The sequence below is a fragment of the Centropristis striata genome, chromosome 13 (assembly GCF_030273125.1).
Source record: "Centropristis striata isolate RG_2023a ecotype Rhode Island chromosome 13, C.striata_1.0, whole genome shotgun sequence".
In the NCBI taxonomy this organism is placed as follows: domain Eukaryota; kingdom Metazoa; phylum Chordata; class Actinopteri; order Perciformes; family Serranidae; genus Centropristis; species Centropristis striata.
Genome location: NC_081529.1, coordinates 34,771,724 through 34,796,680, shown reverse-complemented (window position 1 = coordinate 34,796,680; position 24,957 = coordinate 34,771,724). Strand labels below are relative to the sequence as shown.

The following is a 24,957-nucleotide window of genomic DNA, read 5'->3' as shown; positions in this document are numbered from 1 at the left end:
GGTCAAAAATGACTAATTCATCCAAATTTGATTTAAATTAAATGACCTAATACTATAATAATAATAATAATAATAATAATAATAATAATAATAATAATAATAGTAGTTTGTTTCAAATAGTTACTTCAGCAGTAAGAGGGGCCAAACACTCATATATATTTAACATGTTTATGTATAATTTTGTCACACATACAGTGGATCTGGAAGCGCTTCACTTTTCCACATTTTTTTATGTTTCAGCCTTTTTCCAAAATTGATCAAATTCATTTTTCCTTAAAATTATACACACAATACCCCATAATGAAATGTTTGACCCATGTTGTGCATCAAAAGTGTAGTGATACAAAAGGGGTTTTTATTCAAAATGTAAGAAATGAAAACAAAAAATTAGGATGTATGATGATCAAAAACAAGTTGATTCAGAAAAAACCTGGAATACTGAATGATGAAATTAATTTATTGCAAAGATAAAGAAAATAAAAACTTAGTCGGGTCACTTTAGACCCATGTTGTGCAAAGGAAATATCTTTAAAGGGAGATAAATGGGGGGAAAGTGATGGAAAAACAAAAAAAAACGAGATGCAGTTTCTATGGCAACGGGCAGACGCTACGTCGCCACGGAAACCGGATGTGTCGTAAAGTAAGGAGGACGCTAAAGTTTTGAAACGTTTTGAGCCGCCAAATCAGCGCTCAAAGTAAGTCCTGTTAAGTCTTTATTTTATATTTTCATCACTAACGGGTCTGTTTGGTCGTGTAGTGTTTAGTGTTTCAGGAAGTCTGTGAAAAAGAAGAACATCCAGCGAGCATTTAACGGGTCAGTTAGCTTGTTGCTAACTGTAGTCTCAGTCTCAGTGTAGCTAACGTTAGCTAGGCAGGTTAGCCCGTTAGTGAACACTGTAATTATTATGTAGTTGTGTTATGATGTTATGTCATGCTTATATTCCGTGACACGATGTTCCCTATTTGTTATAACTAGCAATCAGCTACGAACACTTCTTATAGCTAGCGTTAGCTAATGCTACATATACACCAGAAGACTTTGAAAAGATTTGGAAAAGATTCCTGAAAAACTATCTGCTGACATCTAAAGACATTTAGTGTTTAGAGTTTTTAGTCTCACACTGAGATTTTAGACAGACTGTCAATCTTGCAGGGAAACTATTTACAAGACTACAACTAGGAGAGAGAGAGTAGGAGGAGAAGAGGAGGAGGAGAAGGAGAGGAGGAAGAGAAGGAGCAGGAGAGAGAGGAGGAGGAGAGGAGGATGAGATGAGGAAGAGGAGATAGGAGAGGAGGAAGAGGAGAAGGAGAGGAAGAGGAGGAGAGGAGGAAGAGAAGGAGCAGGAGAGAGAGGAGGAGGAGAGGAGGATGAGATGAGGAAGAGGAGATAGGAGAGGAGGAAGAGGAGAAGGAGAGGAAGAGGAGGAGAGGAGGAAGAAGAGGAGGAGGAGCAGGAGAGAGAAGAGGAGAGCAGGAGGAAGAGGAGCCGAGGAAGAGGAGGAGGAGATAGGAGGAAGAGGCGACAAGGAAGAGGAGGAGGAGAGCAGGAGGAAGAGGAGATGAGGAAGAGGAGGAGAGAGTCGAGGAAGAGGAGACAAGGAAGAGGACGAGTAGGAGGAAGAGGAGTCGAGGAAGAGGAGACAAGGAAGAGGAGAAGGAGGAGTGGAGGAAGAGGAAATGAGGAAGAGGAGAGAAGGAGGAGAGCAGGAGGAAGAGGAGGAGGAGAGCAGGAGGAAGAGGAGATGAGGAAGAGGAGGAGGAGAGCAGGAGGAAGAGGAGATGAGGAAGAGGAGGAGGAGAGCAGGAGGAAGAGGAGAGGAGGAGGAGAAGGAGAGGAAGAGGAGGAGAGGAGGAAGAAGAGGAGGAGCAGGAGAGATAGGAGGAGGAGAGAAGGAGAGGAAGAGGAGGAGAGGAGGAAGAAGAGAAGGAGGAAGATGAGGAGGAGGAGAGGAGAGATACGAGGAAGAGGAGACGAGGAAGAGGAGGAGTAGGAGGAAGAGGAGACAAGGAAGAGGAGCAGGAAGAGGAGAGAGAGGAGGAGAAGGAGAGGAGGAGGAGGAGAAGAAGAGGAGGAGCTCACCTGCTGACATCTAAAGACATTTAGTGTTCAGAGTTTCTAGTCTCACTCTGAGGTTTTAGACAGACTGTCAATCTAGCAGGAAACTATTTACAAGACTACAACTAGATTCTTTTAGCAGTTTTTCCATCATGCTCTTAGTAAAAACTGACTAAATGGAGGAGAAGCAGCTTTTGGCTCCAGCTGCTCTAGTGTGTGACTCAGTGGTTTGTGATGAAAACAACAACAACAACAACAACAACAAAAAGAAGAGAAGACGCCACAAAATGCCCCTCACAAAGCTGAAAAAGGGTTTCTGTTTTTATCACATGAAAAGTTGATTATTTTCCAGTAGAAATTGATATAAGGAAGAATAAAGGAAAGGAACATTTAGAAATGAATTCATGATATATATTTATGTCCTATTTAATTATAATGTGTTTAATTGAATAATTATATTCATCAGCTCTATCAACTTTCATTTCGTTAATCATACATTAATCATTGATTATATATTACTTATTTATGTATGCATTTATTGATACATTTTAACTGGGTCTCCTTATTGTTCTCTTTACTAAGAAACATCTAAATATATGACATCACTAGATTTTTATTGAGGCATTATTGTGATGTTCCTTTTTCCCGTGGAAGTGGTTTTACAGGCCGGTCTGGAACCAGTCTGGAACCAGTCTGGAACCAGTCTGGAACCAGTCAGGAACCAGTCAGGAACCAGTCTGAACATCTATTTTTGGCCGTTTTGTGTCTTTTAAAAAAATCATTTTTACATCTATTTTTCACCATTTTGTGTCTTTTAAAAACATTTTTTCACATCTATTTTTGTTCATTTTGTGTCTTTTTTATCATTTCACATCTATTTTTGGCCATTTTGTGTCTTTGTGACTGATAGGAAACAGAGCAGATTACTACCTTAAACTTAACGATGGAGATGACGGAGCGCCGTGACTCCAGTAAAACTCCTAGATTTACTAAAGACTTTCAGTTTTTACTCTGGGACTGAGGCATTACACAGACAACGCTAGCCAATAGTTACTTGCTTCTGATTGTTTTTTGACACTTATTCATCTCTCCAGGACACCATGAACAAACCCGAGGACTCTTGGGATCGGCTGGACACCGAGTTTGACCTTTTTCTGCTCGACATGAAGCCATATGTACTTAAACACCCCAACAAGACAGGTGACATTACATTATTCTCCTCAGCTTCACTAAACATAGTGTAAACATGTAGCAAAGTTGCTGGTTCTATTTTGGGTTTTCCTTCTACTATTCTAACAAGTTAATGTCACTAGACAACTCCCAGAAAGTAACTGACGGTATTTAACCGTATTTAATGACCTGTAACATCATTTCCCCTGTCTCTCTCTCTCCCTCTGGCCTCAGAGCGCCAGCGTTGTGCCGTATGGATTAAGAAGCTGTGCGACCCGGCCTCATGTGGTTCAGGTCTGACCGGTCGGAAGAACCGCAACATGCATGCCCGTTTGCTCCTTCACATGCTCAAGAGAGGGTTCCTCGAGAGGCCTTTTAACAGCAAACCAGAGCCTGGCAGCCTCAAGACTCTCCCTGCCTACATGGTGAGAACAAAGTTGCTTTGGTGAATCAAAAATATTGCGATCAAGTAGTTACATAACTTAACCCTTTGGAGTTTGGGGCTATTTTGTCGGTTTTGGATCCCTTTTTTTCATTCTGCCTGTATCCACTTAAACTGTAACCACTTAAATATCTTTACCGTGACGTGTTGGTATCATTGTTTTCAGCACAACCTCACCTATATGACCTGGTTATTATTTTTTTAATTTTGACTTACTTGATCAACATTTTGAACACACAAAAAAACACACGAAAAACGAAAAAATGACGAAAAACACCAAAACACATTAAAACCACAGACATTTAAAACAACACACATAATAACACATACAAATACACCAAAAACACACACACAAAATGACAAAAAACACCAAAACCAACAACAAATTTTTTTTTACAAAAAACACGCACAAAATAACAAAAAACACACCAAAAACACAAAGTAACACACAAAAACACACAAAGAAATCACAAAAAACACACAGAAAACAGTATTAGCTGCATTAAAAATTCTGAGTGCACACAAAATCATAAAAAAACACCAAAAACATATATTTACAAAAAACACACATAAAGAACACTTAAATACACATGAAAACACACACAAAAAATATAAAAACACACAAAATCACAAAAACACACATAAAAACACACACATAACACATGAAAACACACAAAAACACAAAGAAACACACAATAAGCACACTGCAAAATTAGAAAAATCTCTGCAAAAAAAGTAAAATCATGTTAATACACTTGGTTGAGGTGTTTTTTACCTTTCCTGAAAAAGAGTTAATGCATTAAATTGGACATGGAAACTTCTGTAAAAGCCAAAACTGTAGAGTTGAGCTGACAGCAGGAAACATGCTGCTGAACGTTTTTACGACGTGAAGTCATGAAGAAGTCGTTCTGTGGACTCCAGAGGGTTTCAACTCTTTAATTTGTAGAATATTTAACTTGGAAAGTGCTGTCATAGTCTAGTCCAAATTAAGCAAAGCTTGAAACTAATGCAATTGGAATTCATTAAATTTCATTGCAATGGATTGCAAATACTGACTTAATTAACCCAATATTCACCTCCTATTCGTCTTTGAATTTGCATTTCTAGTCCATCTACTTGGATGAGCCTCTGAGTGGAGCAGCTCTGCCTGACTGGGTGACTGGAGAGCTGGCTGGATACTCTGATGACTGTCTGACTGCCAGTCTGCTGAAGGAAAGAACAAGTTCTACACCTGTTGCACAACATCACAGGTACTTTCTCTATATACACTACAAACAAGGTGAAATATGTTGACCTTTATCTTTTAAATGGACCTAAATGAATCACGGCAACGACAATCAATCATCTTTGGCTTTTAAACTTTCATTCTAGGGCTGCAACTATTGATTATTTTCACAATAGATTAATCTGGCAGTTATTCTTTTTGGTTAATCGTTTTGTCAATAAAATGGAGCTCTAATTCCCTAGAGCCCAGGGGGACATCTTCAAATGTCATGTTTTATTCTAACATTCCTACAGTCCAAGGTTATTATAGTTAACGAAAACTAGAAGTGAAACATTTTCGTTAACTGAAGTAGAAATAACAATAAAAATAAAAACGAGAGTTTTTGAAGAAACAATAACTAAAAAAACGAAAAAATGTAATACGAGCTGTCTCTGTCCATGAGTCTGCAGATTGGAAATTTCTGATCTGGCACTAAATTATTATACTCTGGTATATTAGTTCTCATACTGTTATGTTTTTGAACCAAGTACTTATTGGTGTTCATATGTATTTACAGGTCTTTTAGTTTACATCAGATTTTTCTTTCTGTTACATACATACGAAAAACTACTAAACAAAGTTATTCATGAAATGTATAAACTGACCAGTCAAACAAATAACAAACAACTAAGACTCACTGGTCTGTTTCTGACATTCTTCTAAATCAGTGATTCCCAACAATGGCGCCAAAGATCCACGGGGGGTCGCGAAGCCCTCTTGACTTTAAGGGATGTAATAAATCTAATGTGTTAAATATAGATGAGTCAGCATTTAATTCATTAGTGGGACAAAAACAACTAAATAAGGGCTACATTAAACGTTTATTCATTTATTTAAATAGAAAAATCACAATAGAAAAGTTTAAAAATAAAGGCTATATCACGAGAATAAGGACTGTGTAACATCCCTCCTGCAGTATACACAGGTAACCTCACCTAGTGGTAACCTCACCTGGTGGTAACCTCACCTAGCGGTAACCTCACCTAGTGGTAACCTCACCTGGTGGTAACCTCACCTGGTGGTAACCTCACCTAGCGGTAACCTCACCTAGTGGTAACCTCACCTAGCGGCAACCTCACCTAGTGGTAACCTCACCTAGCGGTGACCTCACCTAGCGGCAACATCACCTAGCGGTAACCTCACCTAGCGGTAACCTCACCTAGTGGTAACCTCACCTAGCGGTAACCTCACCTAGCGGCAACATCACCTAGCGGTAACCTCACCTGGTGGTAACCTCACCTAGCGGTAACCTCACCTAGTGGTAACCTCACCTGGTGGTAACCTCACCTAGTGGTAACCTCACCTAGTGGTAACCTCACCTGGTGGTAACCTCACCTGGTGGTAACCTCACCTAGCGGTAACCTCACCTAGTGGTAACCTCACCTAGCGGCAACCTCACCTAGTGGTAACCTCACCTAGCGGTGACCTCACCTAGCGGCAACATCACCTAGCGGTAACCTCACCTAGCGGTAACCTCACCTAGTTGTAACCTCACCTAGTGGTAACCTCACCTAGTGGTAACCTCACCTGGTGGTAACCTCCTAGCGGTAACCTCACCTAGCGGCAACCTCACCTAGCGGTAACCTCACCTAGCGGTAACCTCACCTAGCGGTAACCTCACCTAGCGGTAACCTCACCTAGTTGTAACCTCACCTAGCGGTAACCTCACCTAGCGGTAACCTCACCTAGCGGTAACCTCACCTAGAGGTAACCTCACCTAGTGGTAACCTCACCTAGCGGTAGCCTCACCTAGCGGTAACCTCACCTAGTGGTAACCTCACAAGGCGGTAACCTCACCTAGTGGTAACCTCACAAGGCGGTAACCTCACCTAGTGGTAACCTCACAAGGCGGTAACCTCACCTAGAGTCAGATCCAGAAGTAAAATGGAAACTTTCATCTGGTGATTATTGTTGTAATTTTGGTTTATTAGTGAAATGTATGGATTTACGCTGCAGACTAGAGTCCCTTCTAAAAATGACAAGCAAGATTATAGCTGCCTTATATGAATGGATCTAACTTCAGTTATCGTGGTATAGCACCATATAACTTTCCTAAGTGGAATATACTCTCATTTATTCCTTGAAGAGTTCACAGTTGCTTCTAAAAACGTCAATATGAAGTTCTGGCAGCCTTTTCTTTTGAAATGCTTCATGTTTTACAGACGAAAGTCAAATGTGGGGATTCAAGTATAGTTTTATGTTGTGGAACAAATAGAGTTATTGAAAAGAGAGTTCTCTCCTTGTTCCAACTGGGGGCTTGACAACGAAAAAACCTTTTGGCCAGATATAGAAGAGGCTACATATAAGATATTTATCCAGACACTCTGTGTTGATGTTCTTTTATCAGAGTGAAAACATTGAACTGAGCTGTGAAGCTGGATACACACGGCTTTCTTGACTGATCGCCCATCGTATTCGCTCGGCAGCGCTATCTGAAAAGCCAAAGACGTTGCCAAGTTCTTGCATCAGTCTGCTTGAGCTGTCCATTCTGACTTTTCAAAGAGACGCACTTCAAAACAGCATGAGAGGATGAGGAACTTCTAGTATTCTCTATCCATCTTTCTGTTATTCTCCTCTTTATGCTTTCCCAGTCGTTGAACCTGAGGTCTAACCCCCCAAAGAGGAGAGAGGACAGAATAAGGCTCGCTAGCTCGTTAGTTTGTTTCCTAAATAGTTTGATTTCTATTCTTGTATGTGCATCAGCGTAATTACAAATGGAAAACAATTATTTTTTTTTACAAAAAACACATGAAAAAACAAAAAAAAATTCAAAAAACACACAAAATCACAAAAAACACAACAAAACAAATATATATATATATATATATATATATATATTACAAACACACAAAAACAAACATGAAGAACTCATAAATACACACAAAAACACAAAGAAACACACAAAAACACACCCAAAACATTTTTTTTTACAAAAAACACACAAAAAATTACAAAAAACACAAAAATAAACATGAAGAACACATAAAAACACACAAAAACACATGAAAACACACACAAAAAAACACACAAAGAAATTACACAAAACAGTAAACACAAGTAAAAATTGTTTGATTTCTATTCTTGTAGGAGCATCAGCATAATTACAAATAAAAAAAAATGTTTTACAAGAAAAACACAAAAAACACAAAATTTTCAAAAAACACACATAATAACACATAAAATACACCAAAAACACACACAAAAACAAACCAAAAACATATTTTTTTATTACAAACAACACACAAAAAATTAAAAATAAAACACACCAAAACAAACATGAAGAACACAAAAAAAGCACATGAAAACAAAAACACACAAAGAAATTACAAAAAATAGTTGAAATGAAAAACAAAACAAAAAAACACAATTTTTACAAAAAAACACACATAATAACACATAAAAATACACCAAAAACACACACAAATCACCCAAAAACACTTTTTTACAAAAAATTACAAAAAGCACACAAAAACAAACATGAAAAACACATAAAACACACAAAGAAATTACAAAAAACAGTAAACACAAGTGAAAATAGTTTGATTTCTCTTCTTATATGAGCGTCAGCGTTATTACAAATGTGCTGCTTGATTTAAAATGTCTTGACTGAAAGTTAATGTGCTATTCAGGAACACGTGCACACACACACACACACACACACACACACACACACACACACACACACACACACACACACACACATGTTTACACGCAGATTTGCTTCAACATGCTTCCTTAAATCATCAGTCATCCTAATTTGCTGAGGGATGTTTCCTCTGACTGCAGGCAGTTTGACAAAGTGATGTTAGTAATGGCTCAGGGTTTCTCTCTCCAATTAACAAGGAGAGGCAAATCAGAGCCCAGTGGCTTGATATGCTCATTAGCATAATAATAAGAGAGCAGTGTAAGTGTAGTAAAGAGAGCTTAATATCCACCAGGGCACTGTGTGAGACAGAGTACAGGCCCTCTGCTGCCATGTGTAATTCACATTTGACTGTTGGGGGTTGTAGAATATTTGATCCTTAGAAACACATCATTAGGCCTCGCCTTTAAATATTTGTCACACTTTAACTTGCATCATTTAACCCGTGTCCCACAAGCAGAAAATATTTCTAATTCTGGGAAATGACAAAATGAAGTACATTTAAAATGCCAGCATACTTAAAAGTAGAGCTGCACAATTAATTGAATTTTAATCAGGCTGAATATCGATATACAATATATATTTCATAATATATATTTTTATTGTAAAGTGAGAGTAAATGTTCAGTCAAAGCCAAATATGACATGTCACAAGTAGTTTTATTGAAACTGAAAGTGAACATAAATAAATACTGTATATCAAAAAGACACAAAATTACAAAAAAAAGACACAAAATTACAAAAAAAAGACACAAAATTACCAAAAAAGACACAAAATTACAAAAAATTACACAGAATTTCCAAAAAAGACATAAAATTATTAAAAAAAAGACACAAAATGACCAAAAAAGGGACAAAATGATTTAAAACAGACACAACATTTCTAAAAAAAGACACAAAATTACTAAAAAAAGACACAAAATTATTAAAAAAATAGACAAAATTACCAAAAAAAGACACAAAATTACCAAAAAAAGTAATTAAAGGGACCTTCCACACACAACACGGTAAAGTGCCATTCATATAAAACTCACATTAAACTTCCATATCAAGGTGGGGGCCACAAAATATCATCACGAGGGCCGCAATTGGCCCGTGGGCCGCGAGTTTGAGACCCCTGCTCTAGATAGTTTGGGTGTGAGTTGCAGAGTGCTGGAGATATCGGTCATGATTTCTGGAAAGAGACATTTCTGTTGAGTTTCTAATCTTTTCTTTTCTTTGTTTGCCGCTTTGAGCACTACAGATAATTTCTGTGTATTGCCATGTATTTGAGAGATGGCAGACATCCCTGAGGCCAACACAGGGCAGCTCACACTAAAACAATCTATATTGATACATAGAACTGTTAGACCTACAGAAAAAAAAAGCATTTTTGGTTTTGGTCTGAACTGTCCCTTTAAATCAATTAACTGGGCTCAACATGGGCCAGGGGTCGGCAACCTTTACTAACAAAAGAGCCATTGTTGGCCAAAATAAGAGGAAAATTGTCGGAATTTAGCTGCAAACCTTATTTTGAATGAAAATAAAATAGCCTACTAAGTCTAAATTAGTCTACCAACATGACTAATTGGTCAAAATTAGCATTTATTAATATGATTTTGGAGTTTGTTATAGAAAGCTGGTCTAGCTAGAGAAACTCAAAACTAGACTTGAAGTTGGCAAAATGTATAGGTTAAGGTTTTTTAAGATTTTCATTAGCTATGCTGAACATTTTAGTTGACTAATACAGTCATGAAAAAAATGATTGGACCATTGAATAATGAAGAGCTGATATCTAGACATTTTTCATGTTTTTTCTTGATCATGATTTTGGTTATTATCAAGAAAATATGAAAAATATCTAGATATCAGCTCTTCATTATTCAATGGTCCAATAATTTTAAGCTTAAATTAAACTCTTATGATATATCTTTGTTGTTATCATTATATTTGTCCAAACAAACGAACCTTTAGTTGTACCAGACATTAAAATGAACAAGAAAACTGAAGAAAACAAGGGTGATCCAATATTTTTTTCCATGACTGTATGTTAAAAAGAAATTTTTTTTTACATTTTAACTTTATTTTTTAATTTTAACTTTATTGCCGTATATATATTTTTTTGGTCATTTTGTGTATTTTTTTGATAATTTTGTGTCTTTTTCTGGTCATTCCGTGTCTTATTGGTCATTTTTTGTCATTTTGTGGTCAATTTGAGTCCTTTTTTGCTTAATTTTATGTAATCTTTGGTCATTTTGTGTCTTTTTTGATCATTTTTGTCATTTTGTGGTCAATTTAATTCTTTTTTGGGTAATTTTGTGTCTTTTTTTTGTCATTTTGTGTCTTTTTTTGGTCATTTTGTTTCTTTTTGAGCCATTTTGTGTCTTTTTTGGTTATTTTGTGTCTTTCTTGGTCAATTTGTGTCTTTTTGTGATCATTTTGTGGTCAATTTGAGTCCTTTTTTGTTTAATTTTATGTAATTTTTTGGTCATTTTGTGTCTTTTTTGATCATTTTGTTGTCAATTTAATTCTTTTTTGGGTAATTTTGTGTCTTTTCTGACAAATCCCAAAGTATCAAGTTGTTACTTTCCAAGCAGTCTCTGGCTTGAAGCTGACTGTTACACACTCAGGAGGTCAGAATGGACCTTTAAACTGATAGCAAAGGACTTAGATTAAAAGTAACAATAAAATATAAAAAATATATATAAATGCACAGACAGAGAGATGTTTTAGTTGTTGTCTGCTTCATTATTTGTCCAAAATTCGTCGTATCAACTGAGTTTTTATGATCTGAACTGTGAGATTCTGTTCAGTGAGACAACATGATGTTAGATTGGGGGTCGCCACTCAGAAAGGTTGAGTACAGCTGCTGTAGAGGATGGTGCATAGAGAGGTTTTATGGGGAGAGTACCATAGTGTGTTTTTTTGGTCATTTTATGTTTGTTTTTTTGTCATTTTGTTTCTTTTTGGGCCATTTTGTGTCTTTTTTTGGTCAATTTTTGTCTTTTTATGGTCATTTTTTGTCATTTTGAGTCATTTTTTGCTTAATTTTATGTAATTTTTTTGGTCTTTTTGTGTCTTTTTTTGATAATTTTACATAATTTTGTGGTCAATTTAATTCTTTTTTGGGTAATTTTGTGTCTTTTTTTTAATCATTTTGCATCATTTTGTGGTCAATTTAATTCATTTTTTGGTCATTTTGTTTCATTTCTTTGGTCATTTTGTTTCTTTTTAGGCCATTTTGTGTCTTACTTGGTCAATTTGTGTCTTTTTGTAGTCATTTTTTGTCTTTTTGTGGTCAATTTGAGTCCTTTTTTGCTTAATTTATGTCATTTTTTGGTAATTTTGTGTCGTTTTTTGATCATTTTGTGTCATTTTGTGGTCAATTTGATGATTGAGTTGTTGTCTGCTTCATAATTTGTCCAAAATCCGTCGTATCAACTGAGTTTGTATGATCTGAACTGTGAGATTCTGTTCAGTGAGACAACATGCATGTTGAATTGGGGGTCTACTGCTCTGGAGGATGGTGCATAGAGAGGTTTTCTGGGGAGCAGACTGCTGAGTACCATAGTGTCTGATTGGGATAAGACCATGAAAGACGCTCAGATCACAGGCTAACATCCTGATGGAGAAAATTAGCCCGGCCAAGAGTCCTTTTATGTGTCTCTCTCATTTAGATAAGATTAAATGGAAGGAACTCGTCTGATTCCCTATGATGTGGCAACGTTTGATCTCTGTCTCACTCTCCATTAGTCAGGTGATGGGCCGGGCTTCTTTTAGCCTCTGAAAATGCTCCAATTCAAGTTCAGAGATCTAACGGCAAAGTTGGGATGATTTTCTGATGTTTTCAGGTGTTACCTGTCTTTCTGTGTGTGTGTGTTGGTGTGTGTTGTCTCACAGATCCATCATCTAACCTCATTAGTCCAAAATGCCCTGAGCAAATTCCTCCATGCATTCCTCCATTCCTCTATATTTACTGCGCTATTCCTAAAGAAGCCACAAGATGGAGCCACTGCTTTGTCTATAGCGCTCATTCAGACAGAGGAATGCTGTGGGAAAGCTAATGCAGTTAGCAAGAAAGGGGTCAAAAGATCATAAGAAACAGCTTTGATGATTAGCCAACATGTCCCCTTCATCTTCCTGTGTCACCTCGTGTTTACATGAGACAGATAATGATAAAGAGATACGGATGAAATGCTGGTTGTGAGTTTGTTTTGACACGTTAACGTGGTAATCAGCACCCTCAGTGTCAGGTTCACTGCTGTAGTTTTTCTTTAGTTTTGGCTCTATCTCCTTGTATTATTCTGCTCTCCATTTTCACCCCCCTTCCCCCCCTTTTTAGGCCTTTCTTTCTCAATTTTCTGTTGTTTTTCTCACGTCTCTTCCTCTGACTTCTGTCTCCCATGTGTGTGCTTTTTCATCCACATATGAAAACTTTTAACCCCCCTTTCCCCTTTTCCCCCTCCTCTACTTTTTTTTTTTTTCTGCTTAAGTGCGACAATAACAATGTCCTTGCTCCAGACAACTACTCAGTCACATAGATGGAGAGAATTCACTTGAAAAAAAAACACATTTGTTTCTTTAGAACGCCCAAAATTACTAGTAGACAAATGAACATCAACAACCCTGCTGGAGACAACAGTGCAACAGTGTGGATCCTAACCAAACACACAGTAAAATTAAACCTTTCTGGGATCATATCCATGTCGTGCTATGTGTCGTGTTTGGTCATTTTGTGTCTTTTTTTGGTCATTTTGTGTCTTTTTTTTTGTGGTCATTTTGTGTCTTTTTTGGTCATTTTGTGTCTGTTTTTAGTCATTTTGTGTCTTTTTTTTAATCATTTTGTGGTCAATTTGTGTCTTTTTTGGTCATTTTGTTTCCTTTTTTGGTCATTTTGTGTCTTTTTCTGCTTAAGTGCGACAATAACAATGTCCTTGCACCAGACAACTACTTAGTTATAACCAGATAACTACTCAGTCACATAGATGGAGAGAATTCACTTGGAAAAAGCACATTAGTTTCTTTAGAACGCCCAAGATTACTAGTAGACAAAACACTCAACAACCCTGCTGAAGACTGTGCAACAGTGTGGATCCTAACCATACACACCTGTTTTGGAGCTGCAGTAAAATTCATCCTTTCTGGGGATCTGGGATCATATCCATGTCGTGCTATGTGTCGTGTTTGGTCATTTTGTGTCTTTTTTTGGTAATTTTGTGTCATTTTTTAGTCATTTTCTGTCTTTTTTTTGTCTCTTTTTTTTGCTCAAAATCCGGATTCCACGGATTTTGAGTTAAGCGAATCCGTGGCTATTTCACGGATTCCTGTGAGACCAGGTTCTTAGTAAGCTATGAAGCACATTTTAGTTGACTTAAATGTCAAAACTTTTTAAAAATATGATGTAAAAAGGCTTTACAATTTTACAATTGAAGAATACAAATAGTTTTTGGTCTACATCATTGATAAATGAAAATTTTAATGGAAAAGTATATATATATATGTATTTTTCTCAGCCACGGGGGAGCCCCTGCAGGCGGCCTAAAGAGCCACATGAGGCCCTGGAGCCACAGGTTGGCCCCCCCTGCTCTATATAAAACCAATAAAAGAAAGTAAAAAAAAACAAAAACAAAACAATGTCCTTGCATTGCAGCAGTCAGACATTGATGCTGCATAAACGCTTCACGTCGTAGTGTCTGCACTGATATTGCCTCCAGGTGGTTTTAGGGTCTAGTGGAGGGGAGTGGGGATGTTTGTGTCCCAGGGTCAGACTGCCTTCCTGGGGGTGCCCCAGGGCTGAGACCTGGGCCCACTGGCTCTGCACCTGGAGGTCAGGCCGGGGTATGGATGTCAGGCTGCTTTAATCAGCCGAGCTTCTGAGGCTCTACATGGTGTTCTCATTTTCTTCTGTGTGTGTGTGTGTGTGTGTGTGTGTGTGTGTGTGTGTAGCTCTGGCCTGACTTGCCACTGCTTTGATCTCTGGGCCTCAGACTCCAGACACATCTGATTCAATTATCCTCATCCACCTGTTGACTTAGAGGCCCAAGATTGCAAAGCTTGGCCCCCTTATCCAAGTTTCATGGCTGCATGTGTTTGTGCATGTGCATGATGCAGGTGTGTGTGTGTGTGTGTATGCACCCCCCCCCAACACACACACACACACACACACACACACATGCACATACAAACCAGTATGGTGGAATAAGCTGCCTTTGCACATCAGACAAGCCTCCTCGCTGTCCATTTTTAAAACTTATCTTAAAACCTATTTTTATTCCTTTGCTTTTAACCACACACATGAGACTCTGCTCTTGTTTTAGTGGTTTATTTGTTTTTATTTATTGTTTATTTTGTGTTTTACAAATAAAGTTGAGTTGAGAGAGTTGACTATGTGAGATATAATCTGTCGGGTCTGCAGGGTTTTATTTAAAACTCTTGATCACAATTAATTATAAATTAGTAAAAAAAATAGTAAAAATTAGTAAAAGAAATATCCAACATTGTTATTGCAAAGTATTGTTTTTGTCTTTTCCTGTGATAATTTTCTTTTCAAATGTTTGTTATTTAAAGGCATGTCTAGAGCTACAATGCAACAATTATTCGATTAATCAAACAATAATCCATTATTTAATTAATCGTCAACTATTTTGATAATCAAATAATTGGTTTGAGCAGTTTTTTTTCAGTCCAAATTCTATGATTTCAGCTTCTTCAATGTGAATATTTCTGGTTTCTTTTTGATTAATCTTTTAAATAATCGACAGATTAATCGATAATGAAAATAATCGTTAGTTGCAGCCCTAGACATATCCTTAAGAAATTGCATGTATACATCAGTTATTGCTGCTCTCCCATTGTAACTGATGTGCATCAGGACATAAACAGAATACAGAAGTCACTGTTATTGTTACATCTTCACAGGTGGATATTGGTATTCTTTAAGTGTGCAGCAAGTATTTGTCAGGGTGATTGCTTTGCAGCAGTGCAAAAGCAACTTCAAATGAATTAATTAAGCGTTAAAACCGATCCAACAAACTTGTCTCAATAAGAACCTGGCTGTCACTAAGGAGTACCATCTTCTGCTGCATGGTACGGCCCTGTTTTTGCTTGCTTTTGATATCAGGTCTAGTGGTCGACCGATATGGGTTTTTTAGGGCTGATGCAGTCTTAACCGATCCCCGATATGTGCTGCCGATTTTTTTTCCGGCCGATTCTTGAAGCCGATATTGCCTTGACTGCCCTAGACTTGAAGTTGGCAAAATGTATAGGTTAAGACTTTTTGAGATTTCCATAAGCTATGATGCACATTTTAGTTGACTAATACAGTCATGGAAAAAAATATTGGACCATTGAATAATGAAGAGCTGATATGTAGCCATTTTCCATGTTTTTTTCTTGATAAATGATGATTTTGGTTATTATCAAGAAAACATGAAAAATGTCTAGATATCAGCTCTTAAATTAATCCCTTATGATATATATTTGTTGCTATCATTATATTTGTCCAAACAAATGAACTTTTAGTTGTACCATTAAAATGAACAAGAACCTTTAGTAGTGGTCGACCGATACAGGTTTTTTAAGGCCGATACCTATTATTATTACATCAGTCTTAACCGATACCAGAGAGTGCTACAGATTTTTTAATGCCGGTACTGGAAGCCCATATTGCCTTTTCTCCCTCCATTTACATGATAAAAATGACACAATGATAACAAATGTTACACAAGTCTCAATTTAAACCAAAAAAGAAACATTTATTAACAAAACAAACAGAACATATTAACAGTTGGATAGCGAATAATGTGTATGTTGTTCTAGGCCTGGAGGTGGTGGCGCCTCAGATGATCCACATATCTGATTTTTCACGTTTTTCACATCAGATGTTGCACCGAGCCTTGCCTGGTGTTGGCTCAGTGAAATGGGCTAATTGATCGGCGAACACACGCACGTATCGGCCCATGCCGATATAAGTAAAAAACGCAAATATCAGCCCGATTATATCGGCCGGCTGATAAAAAAGAAGACGATTCAGGAACATACCAATAATTTAGCCATCCTCCCACACTTAAGCGCTGTAAAATAGCTACTTGAATATGTTTAAGCTTTGATAGCATTGACTCACAGATTGCTATTGTATGCATGTTCCCTGAATTCAGGTATTTGAGGTATAAGCTGCAAATGACAAAGATGACTCTGCTTGTACTGATTTCCTTCCTGTACTATATTCAGCAGTCTTTCTAGAAACCTCACAGCAATGGTGCTTTCTAAAATGAGATAACACTGCCTGTGACAAATGAGGTTCAATATTCTCAATAGCAGGAATGCTAAAAAAGATTACATGGTGGGAAAAAGAGCGCCCATAGGCTGCAGAATGAGTGAGAAACAGTGAAACAGTGAAACAGTGCCCTCTAGAACCATTATAGATGTCTCTATTAGATGATTTTTTTCTTCTTCTTCATTGTTGTCTTACGTCTTCACATCTTCATTCAATTAGCATTAGTGGGCCATTAGTGGCTCATGTGCCTGCGCTTAATGAGATAGTTATGCCTTAGTGTGTGTGTGTGTGTGAGAGAGAGGGAGACTGTAGTGAGAATGAGAAGTGTGTGTGTGTTTGTGTGCCAATGAATATCAGCCGTTTCCCTGTTTAAAGCATGATGGACATGATGAGAGACAATGATTGAGGTGTGTGATTATAAAAGGATGGTCCAGGCCGTAGCCTGGTCCCTGTGGGCTGTCCATGGAAACAAAGTGATGTATAGCAGAGACGTTTATTGTTCAGATGGGATGAAATGCAGACCACAAACCATGCAACCAATGCCAGATGTTGATCTGTGTACATAGCAAGACAGGCTGCCTATGCAAGCACATTCATATGCAAACAGAGGGAGCAAAGCAGACATGCATACACACACACACATACTGTACTGCAGTAACTACATTTTGGGTCAAAATTGAGTTATAACTAAAAAAATGAACTCCTTAATGTCTGTTTTATCTTGTGACAACATTTTAGATTTCAATTTTGCTTGTTTTTCAGAGAAATAACTATATAAAAACCACAAAATGCAACTCAAAACCAAGCAGTAATTGCACTTACCATAGTCTGCTTTGTATATATTTACTAATTTAAACATAAAAATAATAGAAATTATAAGTTTATTTGAAAGGGAAATTATGATCTAGGTCAGGGGTCTCAAACTCAAATTACCTATGGGCCGCTGGAGGCGGTATCAAAATGACCAAAAAAAGACACATAATGACCAAAAAATTAACAGAATTACCGAAAAAGACACAAAATTATTTAAAAAAAGATACAAAATGACCCACAAAAGACAGAAAATCACCAAAAAATACACAGAATTACCAAAAAAGACACAAAATTATTTAAAAAATATACAAAATGACCCACAAAAGACACTAAATGACCAAAAAAAGCCACAAAATTACCAAAAAAGACACAAAAGTATTTTAAAAAATATACAAAATGACCCACAAAATGACGAAAAAATACACAGAATTACCAAAAGAGACACAAAATTATTTTAAAAAATATACAAAATGACCCACGAAAGACACAAAATGACCAAAAAATACACAGAATTACCAAAAAAGACACAAAATTATTAAAAAAAGATACAAAATGACCCACAAAAGACACAAAATGACAAAAAAATACACAGATTTACCAAAAAGACACAAAATTAATAAAAAAAGACACAAAATTACCAAAATAAGACACAAAATTACCAAAAAAGACACAAAATTACCAAAAAAGTAATTAAAGGGACCTTCCACACACAACACAGTAAAGTGCCATTCATATAAAACTCACATTAAACTTTCATATCAAGGTGGGGGCCACAAAATATCGTCACGAGGGCCACAATTGGCCCACGGGCTGCCAGTTTGAGTCCCATGCTGTCGGCTAAAACACTGTTTCTTTCTGTTTCTCTCTCTCTTCCCTTCCAGAAGGAGGCTGTATGAGGATAAGCCCCGATCCCGACCCTCGTCCTCCAGTCCTCTCAAACAGTCTCCCAGACGTGAAGCCAGGACGGTTAGTTCATCATCACACTTCCTGACATTCTTGTCCTAAGAATCAACAAGTTGGCCTCTCAGATTTATTGGTAGCTGTGATGACACATTGAAATATTAACAGCAAACCCCGCTGGTGCCAACACAAATAGTAGCCACAATGTTTTGCTTTCTTCTTTAATGTGGACCAATTTGGAAATTCCTGAACTCATTTCCCCATGAAGCCAGAGGAAATTCCCTCAACTCATAAATTGCTGGTTTAAGCAACTAAACGGAGCTAATGGTTGTGATCACAATACACTTGACAGTAACATTCACTTGGCTGCGAACTCATCAGGTGCGCCAAGCTGAAACTTATCTCTGTGAGGTTATAGTGCTGTTTAAGAGAGGTGTTGATTCAACTTTATTTAGACATTTTGGAGGATGTAGTTTGTGGTGCTGATGAATTTAACCCATTTAGGCCTAAAACGGCTGTAAAAACTGCCTGTAAAACCTCTGGGCGATTTTAAAATAAGCTCCTAAAACCTGAAGTTTTTCTGTAAATTCAACAGAAGTGTCAACTCTTCTACTAAATAATAGATTTTTCAGCCTCTGTAGCAGATAGAAATGAAATTCAAAAAGTATTTGAGAGCTTATAGCTGTTATATCTGAGCTCCCTCCACTATAGTCGTCTTCACCATGATTTCAGTTCTGGAAAAGTCCCATGATGCATTGTAACACTCCCATATGTATTCTCATTTTGTCTCTTTTTTTTAGTCATTCTGTGTCTCTTTGTGTCTTTTTAGTCATTTTGTGTCTTTTTTTTTTACTTTTTGTGTCTTTTTTGTCATTTTGTGTCTTTTTTTTAGTAATTCTGTGTCTTTTTGTGTTGTTTTTAGTCTTTTTGTGTCTTTTTGGTCGTTTTGTGTCTTTTTTTAGTCATTTTGTGTATTTTTGTGTCTTTTTTAGTCATTCTGTGTCTTTTTTGCTTCTTTTTTAGTCATTTTGTGTCTTTTTTAGTCTTTTTATGCCTTCTTTAGTCATTCTGTGTCTTTTTGCTTCTTTTTTAGTCATTTTGTGTCTTTTTTTTGGTCATTTCGGTTTTAATGGTAGAAATGCGGCAATGCTTTCCCACCTTAAATGGGTTAAGAGAGGTGTTGATTCAACTTTATAGACATTTTGGAGGATTTAGTTTGTGGTGCTGACGAATTTAATTGTGTTACATTGAGAGTTGTTTCTGCTATTTTTATGTTACGGTTATTTCTTTAGGTTTTAATTTTCATTGGTCATTGGTGTAAGCCGAAAGCAATCTGTATTCTGTAATAGGAGAAATGTGTAGCTTATATACAGCATTTCGACTTATTATGCTGTTTCATCTTCATTGTGAGGTTTAAAATGAAATGTGCGGCTCCATTCCAGCATTTTTCTCTTTTGTTAGTAAAGGTTGCTGACCCCTGTATTTGACTCATAGACTGTAGAAACGAAGCAGATGTAGCATCAATCATTCGTTTGTTTTGTTTGGCATTCTGGCTGTCTCTAATGGGGCTATGAGAATTCATAATGAATTTCACATGAAAAAAGTTTTTAATACTTTGACAGTATTTATTTATTTTTTTAAACTTTTTTTTATTAAGTTATTACAGGAACACTCAGAACAGAATCCCCACCCCAAAAAGTGAAAATAAATAAACATATAGATACATTTTATTAATAATAATAATAATAATAATAATAATAATAATAATGATAACAATAATAACAATAATAATAATAATGTACTTAGATGAATAAATCTAAAACAATAAAAGTTAAATATGTTTTAAAAGAGGACATATACAAACATAAAAAGGAGAGAATTTTACAGAAAACAAAAAAAACAAACAAGCAAAAAACATTGGAGAAGTACAGTACATACTGAAGAGTATTTAAGCGGGTTGTCATCTAAGCACAATGAAATCTGTGGTTGTCCTAATTAACTATTATTATAGTATTTATAAAACAGTTATACCTGTTTTATAATAAATAAAAAACACATGAAACTCAAACTTTTTACAATGGGGCTTTTAATGTGTAATCAAAGCATCAATAATCTGATGTACCTGGTAAAAGGGAAAAGGCATTTTACACTTCTTTGGCTCAACTGCTTCTGTGGCCAGAACTATTTGAGGCCATTCATACTTATCAGTGTTTAACACAATGGGTTGAATTCCTGGCGTGGTACGGAGACTTGTGACACGTTGCTTTGAACAGCCGGTGACCCGCATACTCAGCATTCCTAGATATCAAAATGAAACGTTTACTGTGTTTGTTGGAGGGCGAGGCTCTGGGACTTTAATGCCTTTTTAATCAGACGGGGCATTTAATCCCGAGCTATTCATTCAGCCATTTCTCTGTGTCAGTGCAGTTCCGCTGAGGTACACCCAAAGTCCACACTCCACCAGATCCTAATCAAATCCAACAACATCTCTCCTTTCCCTATCGCTCTCTCAACTTTATTAGATATTTCCCCCCCGTTTCAACCTCGCTGCCCAACCTCCACTTGGGTAAACTGATCCTGTATCAACAGAATCCCTGGAAGCTTTCGAATTATACTGTATAAAACAAATCCGGAGGCCCGTTGTTCGTTCGTTTTCCGTTTATTTCAGTCAATAAAAGAGAAGTAACAAACCAGAAAAAAAACCATTGATCAAAGTAAACAATAAGTAAACAGAGAAAGAAAATTGATAATAGACATTTGGACCGAAAAGTCTGAAGTATAGCTTGTTACGCCACCCTGTTACAACTCAAGTTAATTTAAAGGTAAACCCTGTCATACGTAAGGTAAACACTGTCTTATGAAAGGTAAACACTGTCGTACGAAAGGTAAACACTGTCGTAAGAAAGGTAAACACTGTCGTACCTTTATACACTGTCGTACGAAAGGTAAACACTGTCGTACGACAGGTAAACACCGTCTTACAAAACGTAAACACTGTCATACCTTTATACACTGTCGTACGAAAGGTAAACACTGTCGTACCTTTATACACTGTCGTACGAAAGGTAAACACTGTCGTACGACAGGTAAACACCGTCTTACTAAACGTAAACACTGTCATACCTTTATACACTGTCGTACGAAAGGTAAACACCGACGTACGACAGGTAAACACCGTCTTACAAAACGTAAACACTGTCATACCTTTATACACTGTCGTACGAAAGGTGAACACCGTCGTACGACAGGTAAACACCGTCGTACAAAACGTAAACACTGTCATACCTTTATACACTGTCGTACGAAAGGTAAACACCGTCGTACAAAACGTAAACACTGCCATACCTTTATACACTGTCGTACGAAAGGTAAACACTGTCATACCTTTATACACTGTCGTACGATAGGTGAACACCGTCGTATGACAGGTAAACACCGTCGTACAAAACGTAAACACTGTCATACCTTTATACACTGTTGTACGAAAGGTAAACACCGTCATACATAACGTAAACACTGTCATACCTTTATACACTGTCGTACGAAAGGTAAACACTGTCGTACCTTTATACACTGTCGTGCGAAAGGTAAACACCGTCGTATGACAGGTAAACACTGTCATACCTTTATACACTGTCGTACGTAAGGTAAACACTGTTGTATGAAAGGTAAACACCGTCGTATGAAAGGTAAACACCGTCGTACGAAAGGTAAACACTGTCGTACCTTTAAACACTGTCTTATGAAGCGTGAACACCGTCGTACAACAGGTAAACACCTTTCGTACGAAAGGTAAACACGTCGTACGACGGGTAAACACCGTCATACGACAGGTAAACACCATCGTACTGTCGTACCTTTAAACACTGTCGTACCTTTAAACACTGTTGTACGAAAGGTAAACACCGTTGTATGAAAGGTAAACACCGTTGTATGAAAGGTAAACACCGTTGTATGAAAGGTAAACACTGTCGTATGAAAGGTAAACACCGTCGTATGAAAGGTAAACACGTCGTACGAAAGGTAAACACTGTCGTACCTTTAAACACTGTCTTACGAATCGTAAACACCGTCGTACGAAAGGTAAACACGTTGTACGACAGGTAAACACCGTCGTACTGTCGTACCTTTAAACACTGTCGTACCTTTAAACACTGTCGTATGAAAGGTAAACACTGTCGTATGAAAGGTAAACACTGTCGTATGTAATGTAAATATTGTGGGGCACGCAAGACGCTTGTAGAAATGTACAATCTGTTATTTATTAATAAAAGAAATGAGCAGTCACAAAAAAAATGATAACAATATTTTGTATGCTGTGCACAATATTAGGCCTGATAAGTCAACTTGTCTCTGCTTCATTCTGGGACTTCAAGAGAGAAAACAACACTTTTCATCGATGCTTTTGAAAATGAGTATCGTATCTGGATACAACGTTTTAGTATCGATACTTTTCTGAGTATCCATACTTTTGACAACCCTAGTTGGTTGTGGTTTTTAACTTTACAAAAGGCAGGGGAGAACATGGCTGACAGGCAGTTTAGCTGCATGTGCCCCTCTTGTGGAATTTACTGCGTGACGGAAATGATGTGTAACTGCCAAACATCTGGAGTGGTGTATGTGAGAGGGAGCAAAGGGTGGAGAGATGGAGATAACGAGGGAGTAGAAAGCTGTTAGTGTGGGAGGAGAACACATGTGGGTGTACTGTATATCTGCAAGCTTTTAAAGAAGCCTTTTGTTGTTGCCAAGAGAGGAATGGTATTGTGTCAAAACGATAACCTCCATCACTGTCGGCTGTTCGCTTCCTCAGGCCAAACTGCCAATCAAACAAATCATTTCAATTCCCTCCTCTAATTTATAACACTTAATTTTGTTTTTTTCTGTTTACACACTCTTATACTAACCCCTTTTCTCCTCCTCAGGTGGATTTAGGGCTGAAGGCGGATATGTCTCCCGATGACAGTGACCTGGAGGCTCGTCTCAACAGCTGGAACCTGGGGGTGAGTCCAGGGGCCATGCCTTGAGCTGCTGCCTTACATGCAGCTGTCACTGTGCTGCAGCTCATGCACTGTGACAGTGAGTGTGATCGCCTGAGCTCTCGAGTACATCCACATCAATGGGGCAAACATGCTGAGCTGTAAAGGCAGGGTTCCCCCTAGTCCTGGAGAAATGTACATTTAGAGACTAGTGTTCCATTCAGGGAAACAGCTGGAGTTTTATTAAAATCTCCAGAGAAAGGGAACAATATTTAAATACTTTCAATCAATCAATCAGACTTTATTTGTATAGCACTTTTCATACAAGAGAGATGCAACACAAAGTGCTTTACATAAAAAAGGAGAAGGTTATAATAATAATAATAATAATAATATATAATAATAATGATAATAACAAAACATAGAAACAAGCAAACACCCTCCATTCCATTATAAACAAAGCACAAACTGAGGAAGCTCCATTTCAACATGAAGCAGTGAGGAAACACTGGAGGCAGGTTAGAAATTAATTAGATAAAATAAATAAAAAATAAAGTAAGGTATGATTTAAATATAAAAAAAATAAAAGTAAAAAAAACAAACAATAAAAAGTAAAAAAAAAAGCTAGATAAAAAAGATAAATAAATAAATAAATAATTAAGAAGTAGAACATGATAAAATATATATATAAAAATAGACTAGTAAATAGTAGCAAATAAATAAATAATAAATGTTATAACACTAAGATGCATGCAAAAATCTCTAAAAATGGTTCAAGTAAAAGCCAAATTAAAAAGATAAGTCTTCAGTTTGCTCTTTAAGATCTGAAGCGTCTCGGACCACAGAGAGAAAATGACGCTTCACTGTGGGGTTTTATTATAACTTTTGGTTTTATTAAAAGGCCAGAAGACCTGAGGGTCCCCCAGGGTTCAGAGGATAAAAGATCAGATAAAAAGGCTGGACTAAGACCATTAAGAGTTTATAAACCAGTAAAAGAATCTTAAAATCGATTCTGAAACGCGCTTGAAAGTATCAAAATGCTCAATCCACGGAGAAATGTACACAGCCTTTATTCAGAAACTGTTCCTTTAAACGAGCTGCCAGGGGTCATTCTCCGGCTGCAATGACGGTGCAGAAACACCAAATGTGCACATGTGGAAGACCCATTAACCAATCAGAGTAGACTAGGCTTTAAAGCATGTAAACATCTAAATGAAATGTAATGCAAAAATGTAAGCTTTTTAAAAGAGGAGACCAGCCTTATTTGCTGCCACTTCATCATGAATGCTGCTTTCCTGGATTCTCAAGAGAAACTCCTGGAAAATGATTTGTTAATAAGAGCAGGAACCCTGAGAGGTTGTAAAAACCCTTTCACCTAAGTCCTCTTGAAGCCTCTTCCTTAATGCAGCTCTCTGCCGTTGAAGGCGGTGAGGGTGATGA

The 24,957-nt window shown here is 37.2% G+C and overlaps 1 protein-coding gene across 1 annotated transcript in view; it reads left to right on the top strand.

Moving 5' to 3' along the window:
• The first annotated feature begins 585 nt into the window (after window positions 1-585).
• The window catches only part of cep112 (centrosomal protein 112), a 219,298-nt gene continuing 194,926 nt past the window's right edge, over window positions 586-24,957 (top strand). Inside the window, exons 1-6 of the mRNA XM_059347126.1 lie at window positions 586-695; window positions 3,151-3,256; window positions 3,461-3,651; window positions 4,776-4,918; window positions 18,523-18,607; window positions 23,464-23,541. Of these exons, the coding sequence (XP_059203109.1) occupies window positions 3,157-3,256; window positions 3,461-3,651; window positions 4,776-4,918; window positions 18,523-18,607; window positions 23,464-23,541 (597 nt within the window). The 5' untranslated portion in view covers window positions 586-695; window positions 3,151-3,156. The remainder of the gene's footprint in view (window positions 696-3,150; window positions 3,257-3,460; window positions 3,652-4,775; window positions 4,919-18,522; window positions 18,608-23,463; window positions 23,542-24,957) is intronic.